Source organism: Rhamphochromis sp. 'chilingali' (genome assembly GCF_963969265.1).
Source record: "Rhamphochromis sp. 'chilingali' genome assembly, chromosome: 11".
Taxonomy (NCBI): Eukaryota; Metazoa; Chordata; class Actinopteri; order Cichliformes; family Cichlidae; genus Rhamphochromis; species Rhamphochromis sp. 'chilingali'.
In genome coordinates, this window is record NC_137938.1 from 24,951,637 (window position 1) to 24,968,576 (window position 16,940).

Genomic DNA, 16,940 nt, shown 5'->3' on the forward strand with positions numbered 1-16,940 from the left:
AGAGTATTTCCCCTGTCTTTGTTTTATACAAGTCACTCATGCACAAAGCATATCAAATTCTTGATATGCCCCCCCCTCTCTCTTTCTTGCTCCCCTTCTTTCTCTTCATCGCTCACTCCCTCCCTCTCTTGGTGAGTGTGGCTAATAGGAGACACATGGGATGAGTGTGAGACATGGGAGTTGAGTCGCTCCAGTGAACACCAGCCACCCTGTAGAGTGAGCATTCCTTACTGCACTGTAAAAATGAAGAGTAGGGAGAAAAAAAAAGATATAAAGACAGAAATGAAAAGAAAGGAGGAGCTGTGAGAGTGTGATTTACGGACACTGCTGAAGGCTGGGGGCTGTGTGTGTTCTCACCGCGTCCTGCCAGAGGAATCTCCTTCAAAACGGATACGGATCAGTGAATACGTCCTTTTTACGTCAGGCAGACTCTCTGCTGGCGCACGGAGCTGCTCAAACAAACTTCACGTTATCGCAGCCTTTAATATTTCTACTGATGTGCTCTGTCTAACGTGGATCCTCAGAGGCCTGAAATCTGCCTCCCTTTTGTGCAATAAAAGCTCCTCGTACTGTTGTGGCACTGACTGATGGCCTTATGATGAAATATATATATTGTACAGGCCATTCTGTTGAGTTGGTATGTAGGTTGTGGGCCATTTAAAGTCACCTTGAATAAGTGTGTCAGTGTAATGTAAAGTGATTTCTAGCAGGACAAACCTGATTTCCCCCCCGGTGACATCGCATCTGGGGGTTATTATTAGCACTTCATCAGTCCTTTCCCAAGATGGATGAGGACGTAGGGAAAGGTATAGATGAAAGACATATGAGGTTGTTTGAGGGATTCTATGTGGCTGGCATTTGCCTCTTTTTATAAGTGGACAGAAAACAAAGAAATATTATTTTACTGCTTGTTACTGCAAATATCTAATCAGCTGATCATGTGGCAGCAGCTCAGAGGATTTGGGCTTCTAAACATGGTCAAGACAACCTGCTGAAGTTCAAACTGAGCATCAGAATGAGGAAGAAAGGTGATTTCAATGACTTTGTGCGTGGTGTGGCTGCTGGTGCATGAGAATTTCAGAAAATGCAAATCTATTGAGATTTTCTAACACAATGAGAAAATTGTAGCCGCTCTTTGGCATCAACAGGGCATTTTCACCCAGAGGTCAGAGGAGGGCAGCCAGACCGCTGGCAAGAAGTCAGGTGAGTAAAGTTTTCTTAGTGTATTTAGATACCTGCTAATAAGTAATTAGTAGGTATCTGCATCTGATACAGTTTGATAAACAACTGACAGCTTAGCACTCAAACGTTTTGTCCACATACTGGCCCCCAAGAAGCAACATGGCGTCAGCTAAATGGCTAAGGTTGATGTTTCAAACCAATGGGTAATGTCCTTAGACAGTATAAAACATAGATGTAGTCACCGTGACTACATCTATGTAGTGACTTTGAATCCAGAAGTGACAGATGAAAGGGAGACGTGCTAAGTTATTCACCTAACCCTATTTAGCTTGGTTAGCAAGCTATGTTCATAAAGTGAATGGGTGCTAGGAAACAGTTAGCTAAAATGCTAGAATTTCACTCACCAAAACTGACCCGCAAACCTCTCAGGTGATCTGCATCACACAACAAGACATAATGTCAGTAAGATAATCCAGTAAAGATTCAACAGTTCACACATTATGAAAAAGTCCAGTGTATTGACTCAAACTCATGCGTGAGGTCTAACAGGCTCAGATGGGAACACCTGTCAATCAAAACGGTCACGCCCCTGGATCCAGGTGAATGAGTTATGAAAAAATTTCCCCACTCATAGATTTTTTTTTAAGAAAAGGGAAAATGGAAGTTTATTCTCACCACTAAAAATAAAACATTCTTGGAGCTTCCTGACTGAAAAATCTAAACTAAAATGTAAAGTTATCTCAAAACGTGGCTTAATAACTCAAGATTTCTAGTTATTTTTTTACATTTTTAGTTCTTTTCTCAGATGTTTGAGTTAGTAAGTAGAAATTTAGAGATACCCAACTAGAAAATTTGACTTATAGATGGCAATTTATGTATTGATTAATTTTTGCCTTTAAGTGGTGGAAGCTTCCATAGAGAAACTACCCATGAACACAAAACCTTTTTTGTACCAGGCTGTAAAGATGCTTTTTAATACTATAAAGTTGGACATTTTAACAAAGGAGTCTGTAGGGATTGATTCCCATCTGTAGCCAGCCAAAAGTTGCCCCAAAAATAATTTTGGTTTTTGCTACTTTCATCTCAGAAGTAGGAAAGAATTCCCAGGAGTTTGCCTCAGGTGACTGTCATGTTTTCCAGCCTCAGCAGATGGACTCAGAAACCAGTACCTTTCCTGCTTAAATAAATCCAGTTAACCCGGAGAACTTTCAGGTCACCATTTGTTAAACCGTCTTTATTAGATTAGTGTTTCAACCATTCATAACCTTGCAGTTACACTCTACTCAATGTAACTGCCATTCATTTCATTATGTTTAATGACCAGTTTCACCGATTTATCCATTTCGTTTGGCTATCAGTTTAATAATTTTTAGCTCTCTATATCATCTCACATCTTGCTGTAATTGCATAAGTACAGCAATACATGACATGATACTAATTTGCTTTAATTTTGTTTACAGTAAATTACTGTATAAGGTCACAGATCAACACACTTAACACACAAAAATAACAGGGCCAGATTTAACACTCAAAGAAGTTTATGCATGTTCTACGTGCTATAATCATTTATGAGCCCTTGGAAGCTCTTTCCATGTATTTAAGTGGATGGGCACAATGTCAGGGTTGCTGCATACTATTTCAGATTTATTCAAAATAAAGTTCATAATAGTAGAAACACATGTTTTAAAATATAAGCTCTTCATCAGTATTCAAGAATCTGAGAAGCGAGACCTGGAACAGACGAAGAGCCAAATATGATGCACTAACGTTCAAATGGTGCCACAGACTATGTGAAGTTTCAGTGTCATATGTTTGGGTTTGAACTCGCAGTGACTAATTTGGTTTAGTTCCTGTTCCAAATTTTCCTCCAGCAAAAATATCTTCTTCTCCACATGTTCCGTTTTCATTCAGCTGTTTTGCCTAAGAGAGAGTTTTATAACACGCTTTGCTTCTTCCTCTAAAATATCTGCACCACAGTCATCTTTCTTGTCCCTTTGGAGCTGTCGTGTTTTTCCCCGCTGCTGATCACATGATCACACCTGTTAACTCTCCCTTTCATTGTCCACTTTTACTGTTTCAGTCTCGTACTGTGGCTCCTCTGTTAGTCGTACCTTTCATAGCCCTGAAGCCTCAACACTCTCATAGTGATTCTGAAATCTACTGGGAGAGACACTCACCCTGGTCAGTGAAACTTCTACTTGAACAAATCCCCCAACATCTCATTCATCTATTGGAGTGTCGTCCCAGCCTGCGGCAATGACAGGCAAACTGCAAAGTGGCACAATTGCTGGCGGAGAACTGAGTCTGTGGCTTTTTCACCTTCTCTCACCCAGACAATCAATCTCCCCTGACCTCTTGCTCACTGCAGCCCAGAGAAGATGATCCCAGTGGATGATCTTGAGGCGTTGCTGAGCATCTTTAAGCAGTTGTAGACAACAGGCGGGTGATCAGAGTGAGAATTGGACCAGAGAGGCCTCTGCCTCCTTCCACTGCACATCGGTTTGACAACATCTTCACCATTTCAGCATCGAAACAGAAATATGATTTTCTCTAGTAAAAGTTAAACTAGCATTTTATGAAGAGGGTTGATAAAACGTTTTGCTTTAGTGATCCTAGCCACATATTTTGCCTCTTGGAGTTGTACTCGGGTGAGGCTCTTCTGTGTTTTCAGTTTGCATAGTTTTCCGATGTTGTGCAAGATTTCTCTGAGAGCTTAGGTTTCTCCTGCGGTCAAAATATCCATGAAAAGTTAATGTTAATAGTTGGATATGGGACACACTTCCAAATGAGATTTGCAATCCAGTTCGATTAAAAACTTCTACATCAGACACAGGGAACTACAGCTGGACAAGCAATGATGTTATCAGAATCTGATCCAGTGAAGATTTTCATTAGATTTCCCTGAACCCTGGTAAGGGCAACAGTCCTGGGTGTACGTCACCTCTCTCCCTTTGATAGCTGGGGCACCAGTGCAGGTGCTTCTTTAGAATGTGAAACAGATAACAGACAAGTATGGCACAAATAATGCACTGCAAATGCTTCCACAGTATAACAACCATCCTCCGTGCCACCTCGCTCTCTGACGTCGACATGTGCACTGACACAAATGATGGCAAACCTACGAGCTAGCTTAGGCAAGCAGTCCAAGCTGAAAAACACCCTCTCGGTTTGTCATTCTATTTAAGCTGCAGAATTTCCCTGCATCACTGCCTGCTGTTTCAACCATTCCACCACCCCGACATCCACCTGTGTCCTTCAAAGGGATGTTTAGCTCATCGCTCCAACATTTCTATGTGTATCATATTTGCAGGGAGTGATGAGCCAGACCCCAAAACACAGACTGTAATTGGCTGGTGTTATAAGTCATTTCAAATGTGAGATGTCTGGCTGAAATGTAGGATTGGGTGCGGCTGCACGCAAAGGATGTGAAGAGAAACAGCAAAAGAAAAAAAAAGGAAGGGGCACCGATTTCTCATTTGAAAAAGCAGCATGATTACTTGAAACTCAGATTGTATTTCATTGAATATTTACACACGCTGCATTATGTTATCTCCAAGCCAGCAATGCAGACATGTGTGAAACTTGCAAGAATGTTTACATATGGTCTGCAATGATTCTTTGAGGACAGATCATCCAAAGCAGGGGGATTGAACATTTATTACACCTTTTATTTTACTACTAGCCATAGCTGAACACAAACCATAGCAACCAGCTCAAGAAGGCAGGGGTGACTACATATGTCTGGGTGCCATCACCGCCATGCGAGTCTTTTAAAGTCAGGTTTAAAACAAATAAAAAGAATGGCAAAGGTGACTGGACAAATGAGAGAGCTGAGTTTTAGAGTGCCTATTCGAATAGAAATGGAAGCAGTGGTGCGTTGGTGAGTCAAAGGCGCAGAAAGGGATAAAAAAAAAAACTCAGTCACTGTGAGGATCAGCATGTGGTAGTGCGTGTGTTGGAGCAAATGCAGCGCTGGGTTTGAACATGATGTGAAGGGCACATTGTTATTAAAGACAGAGTAGTCTGATTTGAAATATTTATGAAATTCAACACATTTTAAAAGCACGGGTTTACCAAATGCATTTGTAGATGAATAAGATGCCAGCACAGAGCAAGAAGTGGACAGAAAGCTTTTGATGGTGATAAATTATTTCACAGTGGGTCCAAATGAGCACACGTTCGTTCATGTTTGTAGGTTTCAGGAGCGGCTGAAGGACTGCAGTGGTCACGCTCAAAAAACAAAAAGGAATGCAGGAAAAACATCTGAAGAAAGAAAGTAATGATGTTCAGCAGAGATCTGTCAAGTGAAATTATAAAACAAAGCACACATAAAAGCCATCTTTTCTTTTGTCAAATAGTGGTTGGATAGTTTTCAGATGAATATGTGTGATACACATACAGGGGGATTTGGGTTTGTTTCGCAGCCACAGGACCTGGGGGTACCTCGCAGTCGTTAAGTCGACCATGAGCTCCTCTGTATACCAAAGTGTTCTTGAGTCAAATATATCTGTGTTCGACAGCTAAAGCTTGGTTGAAATTGGGTTGTGCAACAGGATGATGATCCCATGCAAAAGCAGCAAATGTACAACACAATGACTGAAAAAGAAAAGAATAGAGGCGACTGAAATGCTGTGAATAAACAAATGAACCCACACTGAACTGAAGACTGAGCCAAAATTTCCCCACAGCGACGTGAGAGACTGATAAATTCATAAAGAAAGCTTTAACTTCACGTTATTGCTGCTAAAGGTGATTATTATTTTCAATTACATCTTAACACATAACATTTAAAAATTGAAATTGGGAGTACTTTCTTTTTCATGACTGTACCTGAAACATTTAATATGAGCACAGAGTTTAAGGTAAGTACTTTCTGAGAGGTTCTACCAAACACCAGAGGTGCGATGTCACAAAACAAGGTCATCTGCGCTGTTGAGACATTTTTGTATTCACACTTCATGAAAATTGTCCCATAGCATCTTTCCCTAAATCCAAGTCCTTTATAAAAATGATTTGTAGTAGAAACTCCAGAAGTCGTTATTGTGTCATTATTTTAATTGTCTCCTCGGCACAGTTGTTGTAAGTGGTTTACTGAAAGGAGCACCTGTGTGTGCATGAGAGCTCTCAGCGGGTCTCTCTCCAATAAGTGAGAGTACGATAAAATAATGTTGTTCGACATTATTATGAGACGTGAAGTGTGCCTGCTGAGCTTTTTCCACATTTACAATCTGGAAGCATTTTAAATCAACCTAAATCTGAACTTAGAAACGCAGCATTTAGATTAATTTACTGACTTATTAAACCTGTCTATATATTGAAGTCTGTCAGCCAAATTCCCAGACTTGAATAGAGCCTAGTCCAAAACTAACCCAGTGAAGAACTCCACTGGAGAGACTGACTTACTGACTCTGGAAACTGAGGCTGGAACTTCTAAACTGGTCTAGAATTGAAGTTTCTTTTTATTTCACCTAAAAAATTGGGGGTAATATAAAATTTTCACTGATTTTCACATTTGATATGACATTGACCCAATTTCCACTCATGTTAAATCAGCTCGAGCTGTCATTGGTACCTACAATCACACAAAATTTCAAACGATATACTTGAGACTGTGGACACTAGACTGCTAACAAACAAACAAACGGACAAACACACTAACAAAACCAATTACATGCAAAACTCCCAAAGTAACTTGGTGGAAATGTCTGATTTAAAGATTAAACTCTGAGGGCTATATCTCGGTTAAAGTAAGCCCCTGACAGTAATTTACTTATAGCAGAGCTTTTATTCCAAGGCAACTGCAGTAAGTTAAAAGTAGGAAGACAAATCAAGTCATATTAAGAAACCAATCCTGACCTCAAACTGCGTACAATTAACACATCTACCAAACCAAACTTGGCACATTCCTGTCCAAAAAGGCCTGGTCTGGCTTTGCACTTGCTGGGTCCAAACCAGGTCTGGATGAGAGGCAAGAAATAAAAATAAACTAAACACAAACACATCTTCAAACACAGCTCGCTTGCAAGCACTGCATGTTTCATGTTTAGAGGTCACAGGGCAGTTACTGCTGCACACCTGAACTTAGCTTTATTACCTACACCGTGAAATGGGCTGATTAACACGTATATCAGCTTCACATAACACAAAATACTCGACCCTGCTGCTGCTGCATGTGTACGCTGACAAACAGGCCAAGATGCTGTCTTGATGCATGCTCAGTCATCCAGGACGTAGCATTTCCAGTGCGAGAAACGACTGAAGAAGTGACTAAATGTATCTCCCACTGAAAACTTTTTAGGAGGCGAAAATGCTGCGTCACAGCTGCTCGCAACAACAAGTCCCAATGTAACCCCTGAGTATAGATAATGGCCACATGATGCCAAAAAATGGAGTGAGGAGCTGGTGAAAAACGTCTTTGTGTTTCCTGGTGAATCAAACCGTTATTTCAAACTATTTTTTTAAAGATCAAAAATAGCAAAAAGTTCTGTGGTCTCCTAAATGTTACACCCCTGTCCAGACCCTGAAATACTAATTAGAGTTGAACACCCTGTGTGCTGCGCTCTGTGCCTGCACGCCACACTGAGGAAACCGTTTCCCTTATTTTGAGTAAAAATTCAAAGCATGTTGTTCCAGTTTCTCAGAAATTTAAATTTGTTGTAGCTGTCCTTTTTATGCAGCTTATATTTTGGTTTATTATGTTTTTAAAAAAATCACAGGTGATGCTTTTCACTGAGCTACATTTTTGCCATATTAACTGTTTAAAGCCTGAACTATCAAATAATTCTTTTTTTTTTAAATTCAACATTTATTGAACCTCCTGACTTTAAAAAAAGATATATAGATTAACATATAAATGAATTTGTTACATATTTGTTACATCTGGCCTTTTATTTCTTTTTCTTTTGCAATTTATTGCCTAAAAATGTGGTGAGATATTTATTCCCGTTTTTCAATGTATCAAATATGATACACTATGAGTTAAGGAGTTAAAGGTATCCTCTCTTTGGCATCACACAGATCAATCAGTGACTTAAATCAGTCTGATGCTTGAGCTTCTGGCTCACAGAAACTACTTGTATACATGCCCCCACCAAAGAGGTGACAGTGTTCAGTGTCCTTATAACAGGTTTTGGCGACTGGGGATCAGACTGCCCCTCCTGTACATGGTGGGCTTATGAGGGACTGGGTGCATGTTACTCTTTCTGGCTACAGGGTGGGACCAAGGCAACTCTACCCTGGGGAGGATTAACAGATCCCTTGTTCTTCCCTTTATAGGGGTTTTCTGAATAGCTCTTGTCTGACCCCTCACTCAGAAGCAGTTTTGCTTGGGAGACCCTTCCAGCGGTAAATTGGCCCTCACAATATATCTCCTGGCATTACACAGGCGCACAGACCCCTTCATCATGACAAGGTGGAGGGATATCTGGATCCTAGTTATCCATCTGACTAGGATGCCTACTGGGTGCCTCCCAGGTGAGGTTTTTCAGGCCTTTCCTACTGGGAGAGGACCTTGGGGAAAAACCAGAATACATCAGAGAGATTAGATCCTTCAGCAGGCTTGGGAAGCCTTGTTGTCTCCTTGGAAGAATTGAGTTGGCTGCCCCCACTATTCAGACCCAGACCTAAGAAAGTGGCTATGGATGGATGGATGGATGATAGGACGACAATAATTTGGTATAACTTTGAGTACTTGAATGTCCAAATGTGCCTTTAAACCAAAGCGATAAAGTCAACGTGAGCCATAATCTCTTTTTAAAACCTGGTAGGAGCTCAGAGTTGTATAACTTTGAGCATGAGGTGCAAAATACAGTCAAGATCTACAAACTTTTAGTCAGCAGGAGAAAACATATCATTTTACAGTCAGAGGCATATCTGCCAAGTCTGCCCATGAGTTTGGAGATTACTACACACACCATCAGCCAGGACAGTGTGCTACCAACCCACCTCCCAGCAGCCAAGTTTTAATTAGTTCATACCACTTCTCATTTTAGTCTCTCACCAGGAGCCAAGTACACGAAGTACAAATGACACAAAGTTGTCCTCCAGACAGAAGGAGGGTGTAAATGTACAAGTAACAGTACTGTCATGACTTACTGGGCTGTCTTCAGCTTAACTAGCATCACATGTATGACAGGAAACAGGCCTAATTCAGTTATTTGTGAGGCATAAATCAAGCCTCCATGAAGAATAAATAATGTGACCTTAATACTGCTTTCAGTAGAATTTAATCTGATTCTTTTTAGCAGATTGTTTCATATATGCAGTCAGGTGAAGAGTAAAGTGTGTTATTAATGTTTCCATGGGAATTTAGAGGGTATGCAAAAGCCAGGTGCTGCTCATCAAAAGCAGTTTTAGACCAGTTTGCTAGTCTGGAGTATTCAGTTGTGTGTTAAGACAATGCCGCAGTCGTCCCAGGACTAGACACTTCAAATTCACCCCAAGTTACGCCGTGCAATATTCAGAGAAACTACAACTATGTTGATGTTACAGTGAACGATGGCTAACACGTCTGGAGTAGCAAGATTTACTGCTGTGGAAACACTGAATCCCAAAGTGATGATGGAGATGAGTGGGATTAACTTGTTTTTGCATCAAAATGATTCAAACATATAAATGAAATACATTAAATCACGTAAAATATCTGTTATTGATGATAAACACAAAGAGAAACATTAAAGAAACCATAAACATCCCTGTTTAAACCATAATGGGCTCATAGATAATCCCTCTTGGTCCCTAAAATAACTCAGTGAATACATGAATTCAATAATGTATAATTATGGCTCATTCTTTACAACAAATACTTTTGGTATTTGTAGTTTAAAAATCAGAAGAGTTTCCTCAGCACTGCTTCTTGTGCATGCATTTATGGTGCAGAGGCCTATATTATGTGGTGACTAGACTACCTTCATATTTTTAATATGCGAGTTCACCAGCTCACAGAAAATAAATCCACATGGAGTATATTGGACAGGAGGCGATATGAACCCTGCCAAATACTTAAGATTGATGGGAAACTATGAAGGAAAAGCTCCACCTAGTGGAGTGAAGTGTAACTTTTTTCCTTCTGCTTTTTATATTCCTGCAGCAAAAAGACTCACACATCCCATTCAGCTAAAAGGAAGAATATGTCAGGATTTTTCCCATATAGAAAACAGGTTTTGGGCATTTCCCCTTTAGGAGTTTCAGAAGAACTGTGGTAAAAATATTTTAAGCATTTTAAAGTAAAAATTATTTTAGTTAAGGTAACACACATGTGGACTAATTGTCCCCCAAAGTCCTGTTTTGAGCCAGACCTTCACGTGAACTGACCGTGGAAAGCAGAGAACACAAGACATAAAAACAAAACAGGTTTTTAATCAATATTTTATTCTGAAAGGATCGATCTAAGGTTATAAGCAGTTTATAAAAGTTTATTTTCACATCATCTACTGCTGCTACAGTTTATGCACACAAGGCATAATGAAATCCATGCACATTTGCCAACATAATCCACAACTAACATTTCACACTTTACATTCCCTGTTCGAGCTCATCGTGTGTTTTTCTTTAGAGGTAAATACTACGTGATTATAATTTTACACATTCATGGATCCTGAACCACATTCTCCCTCTTGTGCACACTTCTAACGTGTCTGCCGAGAGACTCCATCCATTTGAAGGATTTGCCACAGCAGTTACACACAAAGCGTTTCCCCTCGGTGTGGATCGTCTGGTGTCTGTTCAGAGCGCTCGTCGTGATGAAGGTCTTGCTGCATATTTCACACCTGTACGGCCTCTCTCCCGTGTGAGTCCTGATGTGAGCTGCCAGGTGGGAGCAGTTACTGAAGCGTTTTTCACAGACGGAGCAGCTGTAGGGTTTGTCTTTGCCCTCCTCGTTGCCGTGGAGGTGGTGGTGATGGTGGTAATGGTGGAAATGTAAGGCTTGGTCCTGCAGACTGGCTTTCAGACTGGAAGGAGAGGAGATGAAGTCTTTGATGTCTGACTCGAGGGCTTCGAGCTGGTCAGCATCGTGACCCATCCAGAAGTCCCTGTGGCTCTTCTGCTGCTCCTCCTTTTTGACCTCTGAAGTCTCTGGATGCTCCTCATCCATCTGCCCCAGGCTGCTGCCTCCATCCTCCTCCTCTTCTTCGCACTGCTCAGGCTCGGCCTCAGGCTCAGAAGCATCCACTGCAGGGTCTGACTGAAGAGGAGGAGGAGGAGAAGGACGGTGGCGGTGATAGGTTTGCTGCAGCAGCTGGGCTGCAAGACATTTGTCTGATGGAGGCTCTGAGCAAAAGACAAAAGACGCCGGAGTTATTCATTTTTAACTCAATATACAGACATTATAAGGAAAAGCTGCACGGGTTTGGCTATAAAGCGGGTTTAATTCAAACCTACCTGCCTTGAGAAGCTTCAGCTCCAATCTGAGACGGCTGATTTCCAGATCTTTTGAACGACAGAGCTCCTCTTTGTATTCGGCTATTGTCTTTTCAACCGCTCCAAATATCTCCTCCGCGGCCACCATCAGCCTCTCGCTCAGAAAAGCTTTCAGTGAATGCATCCTGGACATTTAGACGGGAGGCTGCCAGCTCTCGGTGGCTCCTGAACACGTATTTGTGCGGGTCCGTGAACGTCACGCTTGGATTGTAAACACGGACATGAAACTAGTGAGGTGAGAAATGTGCAACACGAGAAAACAGCGCCACCTTCTGGCGTGGAGGACAAGAATAAACGTTACGCCTTGATGATAAAATAAAAAAATATTCTTTACTATGATTTCTGTTCTATTTAAATATTATAAACAGTGCTGTTAAAAAGAATTTTCCTCTTTTTTGAATATTTGTGACACTTACATTTTTTAATATCAATGCTAATAAAAAATATGTCCTTCTTCAGAACACCAGTGTGCTTGAACTTCAGCACAGAAAAGAAAGCCTGATATTCTGGTAGAGAGCAGAATTCACGGTTCCCTCAATTACAGCAAATCATCCAGGTCCCGAAGCAGCAAAGCAGCCCCACTAAAACCATCATGTTTGAGTGTCGGTGTGATGTTCTTTTTATGAAATGCTGTTTTAATTTTATGTCAGATGTAACAGGACTCAAACCCTCTACAAAGCTCAGCTTTTGTCTCATCAGTCCACAGAACAGTTTCCCAAAAGTCTTGGAGATCATCAAGATGTTTTTTTGGCAAATGTGTGATCTTTTTGGTTAGCGCTCTCCCATGTGCGCCATTTTTGCCCAGCCTCTTTCTTGTTGTTAAATCATGAACTCTGATCCTCTGACTGAGGCAAGTGAAGCCTGCAGTTCTTTAGATGTTCTGGGTTCTTTTGTGACCTCCTGGATGAGTCATTGATGTACTCTTGGAGTAATTTTGATAGATTGATCACTCCTGGGAAGCTTCACTGCTGTTCCAGGTTTTCTTAATTTGTAGATAAGTCTTATAAAAGGTTTTATAACCCTTTAGAGACTGACAGATATCAGTGAGTTTGTTTCTCAGCTGTTATATCAGGGTATGCCGTGTAGCTTTTTAGATTTATGTATTTTTAGCCTACTTCATTTTTTCAGACAAGTTCTATTTAAAATATTGTATATGATCCTGGGGTTTTTTTCTTGGCTGTTTATTCTTGTCTGCTGACAAAACACACACACACACTCTCACATACATTCACTTCATCATCCCAGCTTCAAAGCCCTTCCTGTTCAGGCCTGGCCCCGATATTGCTCACAGCAGGATATCAGCTGTAAGCCTGTTCAGTTGATTTCTCCTGTTCATTCCAGCAACTTTTTCAACTCAGTTTTTGAAGTTTTCAGTTAGGAAATAACAATCATTGCCTCCATATAAGGACCCATATGTCAACAAACCCCTGAACTCATTGCCCCAACTCTGGGAAAAGCTTGTGAGGGAAGAAGTGTAAAGAGCTTGGGTACATACATGTCAACAAAACAGCAACCACAACAAAGAGAGGAGGCAGGAGGGAAAGGAGTCCCAGGATTAAAGGAGAAATTGTGGAAATTATAGTTATTATAAGGGCAGCATGGTGGCACAGTGGTTAGCACTGTTGCCTCACAGCAAGAATGTCCTGACTTCAATTGCACCATCAGGCCAGGGTCTTTCTGTGTGTTGTGCCCGTGTCTGTGTAGGTTCTCTGCAGGTACTCCAGCTTCCTCCCACAGTCCAAAGACATGCAGTTAGTGGGGTTTGGTTAACTGGATACACTAAATTGCCCATAGGTGTGAATAGTCTATGTGTTAGCCCTGCGACAGACTAGTGGCCTGTCCAGGGTGTACCCTGCCTCTCGCCCTAAGAAATCATCAATAAAAATCAGTGGCCTGGTTCCACTGGCAGCCATTCCTTTCGGTATGCTTGATGACCTATTTCTTTGCTTTATCCATACTTTTTTCTTCACATCGTTCTGCCAAAAGCTGGTTTCATCTATGCATTTTTCAGGCTTGTGCAGGCTCTTTTAAAGTCAAATCTGACCTTCTTGTTCTTGAGTGTAACAAGTGTTTTTCACCTTCTTGTAAACCTTTTGCATTTCCTTTCATGAGGGCATCTCTTGATTGTTGACAATCACACATCTACTTTGTCCAACCACTGGTAGGACCTGGATGTCAGCCACTTCCTCTATCTGCCGGTGGTACATACCGTGCAGGAGCTTACTTATCCTTCCATGATGGTTCCTCCTATTTTTTGGGTTTCTGCTGCCTGAGGCATTCACTGAGCACATGGTCAGTTGGGGCCATCTTCCTGATGTATTCATGGATGTTTTTTGTCTCATCCTGGACTGTGGTACTGACACTCCCCCAGCCGCCTTCCTTCTGCTTAGCATACAGCCTCAGAATGCTGGACTTGGGGTGAAACCCTCCATGCATGGTAAGGTGGTCTTCCTGGTCTCGATGTCAGTGGCTTCCATCTCCTCCTTTGGCCAACTTATTATCCCAGCAGGGTACCTGATCATGGGGAGGGCGTAGGTTTTGATAGCCCAGAACTTGTTCTTACTGAATAGGATAAGGGACCTATGATTGTGTTGAAAGCAATCACATGTTGATTGTACACCACCCTTTTATAATCAGAGACAGAAGTACTTTGTATGTATATATATATAAAAAAAAAAAACACCCAGCACGCCCCTGCGGGCGGTTTATCCTTCAAGCTCGGGTCCTCTACCAGAGGCCTGGGAGCTTGAGGGTCCTGCGCAGTATCTTAGCTGTTCCCAGGACTGCGCTCTTCTGGACAGAGATCTCCGATGTTATTCCCGGGATCTGCTGGAGCCACTCGCCTAGCTTGGGAGTCACCGCACCTAGTGCTCCGATTACCACGGGGACCACCGTTACCTTCACCCTCCACATCCTCTCGAGCTCTTCTCTGAGCCTTTGGTATTTCTCCAGCTTCTCGTGTTCCTTCTTCCTGATATTGCTGTCATTCGGAACCGCTACATCGATCACTACGGCCGTCTTCTTCTGTTTGTCTACCACCACTATGTCCGGTTGGTTAGCCACCACCATTTTGTCCGTCTGTATCTGGAAGTCCCACAGGATCTTAGCTCGGTCATTCTCCACCACCCCTGGGGGCATCTCCCATTTTGACCTCGGGACTTCCAGGTTATACTCGGCACAGATGTTCCTGTACACTATGCCGGCCACTTGGTTATGGCGTTCCATGTATGCCTTGCCTGCTAGCATCTTGCACCCTGCTGGTAATGTGCTGGATTGTCTCTGGGGCATCTTTACACAGCCTGCACCTGGGGTCTTGCCTGGTGTGATAGACCCCAGCCTCTATGGATCTTGTGCTCAGAGCTTGTTCTTGTGCTGCCATGATTAGTGCCTCTGTGCTGTCTTTCAGTCCAGCTTTGTCCAGCCACTGGTAGGATTTCTGGATATCAGCCACCTCCTCTATCTGCCGGTGGTACATACCGTGCAGGGGCCTGTCCTTCCATGATGGTTCCTCGTCTCCCTCCTCTTTCTTGGGTTTTTGCTGCCTGAGGTATTCACTGAGCACTCGGTCAGTTGGGGCCATCTTCCCAATGTATTCTTGGATGTTCGTTGTCTCATCCTGGACTGTGGTGCTGACACTCACCAGTCCCCGGCCCCCTTCCTTCCGCTTAGCGTACAGCCTCAGGGTGCTGGACTTGGGGTGAAACCCTCCATGCATGGTAAGGAGCTTTCTTGTCTTTATGTCAGTGGCTTCTATCTCCTCCTTTGGCCAGCCTATTACCCCAGCAGGGTACCTGATCACGGGCAGGGCGTACGTGTTGATGGCCCAGATCTTGTTCTTACCATTCAGCTGACTCCTCAGGACTTGCCTGACCCTCTGCAGGTACTTGGTGGTTGCAGCTTTTCTAGCGGCCTCTTCATGGTTCCCATTCGCCTGCGGGATCCCCAAGTACTTGTAACTGTCCTCTATGTCTGCAATGTTGCCTTCTGGTAGTTCAATCCCCTCAGTTCTGACTACCTTCCCTCTCTTTGTTACCATCCGACTACACTTCTCCAGTCCGAACGACATTCCAATGTCATTGCTGTATAGCCTGGTAGTGTGGATCAGTGAATCGATGTCTCGTTCACTCTTGGCATACAGCTTGATGTCATCCATGTACAGGAGGTGGCTGACAACTGCTCCGTTCCGTAGTCGGTATCCGTAGCCAGTCTTGTTAATGATCTCACTGAGGGGGTTCAGGCCTATGCAGAACAGCAGTGGGGACAGAGCATCTCCTTGGTAGATCCCGCACTTGATGGTGACTTGTGCTATGGGCTTGGAGTTGGCCTCTAGTGTTGTACGCCACATCCCCATTGAGTTCCTGATGAAGGCTCTTAGGGTCCCATTGATCTTGTACAATTCTAGGCATTCCAGTATCCAGCTGTGGGGCATTGAGTCATAGGCCTTCTTGTAATCAATCCAGGCAGTGCACAGGTTGGTCAGTCTGGTCTTGCAGTCTCGGCTGATTGTTCTGTCTACCAGTAGCTGGTGTTTTGCGCCTCTGGTATTCTTGCCAATTCCTTTCTGTGTCCCGCTCATGTATTGACCCATGTGCCTGTTCATCTTAGCCGATATGATGCCTGACAGGAGCTTCCATGTAGTACTGAGGCAGGTTATTGGTCGGTAGTTGGAGGGGACCGGTCCCTTCTTGGGGTCCTTGGGGATCAGGACCGTCCGGCCTTCAGTTAGCCATTCCGGGTGTCTCTCGTTAACTAGCAGCTGGTTCATTTGTGCTGCCAGATGCTCGTGGAGTGCAGTCAGCTTCTTCAGCCAGTAGGCGTGAACCATGTCGGGCCCTGGTGCTGTCCAACTCTTCATACTGGAGACCCTTTCTTGGATATCTGCCACTGTGATGGTTACTGGACCCTGTTCAGGGAGGTCGCTGTGGTCTGCCCTCAGATCCTCTAGCCACTGAGCATTGCCGTTATGGGTTGCATCCTTCTCCCATATGCTCTTCCAGTATTGCTCCGTCTCCAGCCTTGGTGGTGCTGTTCTCTTATTGTTCCCTTGCCACTGAGAGTACACCTTTGCTGGTTCTGTGGAGAACAGCTGGTTTATTCTCCTGCCTTCTATCTACCTCCTCAAGCGGCTGGCCAAGGTTGTGAGTCTTTGCTTGGCAGTTTCCAAGGCCTCAGGTATGGACAGCTTGCTGTATTTCTTAGGCACCTTATTTGTCGCACCTTTCTGCAACTCCGTTAGTTGGCTAACCTCCCTCCGTGCTACTTTGATCTTGCCCTCTAGCCTCCTTCTCCATGGAGGGTACTGCCCCTTGTGGCTGTTCAACTTGTAGCCAAGCATCTCA

The 16,940-nt window shown here is 43.1% G+C and overlaps 1 protein-coding gene across 1 annotated transcript; it reads right to left on the minus strand.

Moving 5' to 3' along the window:
• Positions 1-10,539: 10,539 nt before the first annotated feature.
• LOC308405806 (uncharacterized protein) lies at positions 10,540-11,823 on the minus strand. Its single transcript, XM_080896551.1, has 2 exons — positions 11,563-11,823; positions 10,540-11,451 (listed from the first exon to the last, which is right to left on the minus strand). The coding sequence occupies exons 1-2, from the start codon at positions 11,732-11,734 to the stop codon at positions 10,769-10,771; spliced, it is 855 nt and encodes a 284-aa protein (XP_080752677.1). The 5' UTR covers positions 11,735-11,823; the 3' UTR covers positions 10,540-10,768.
• Between the last annotated feature and the right edge of the window lie 5,117 nt (positions 11,824-16,940).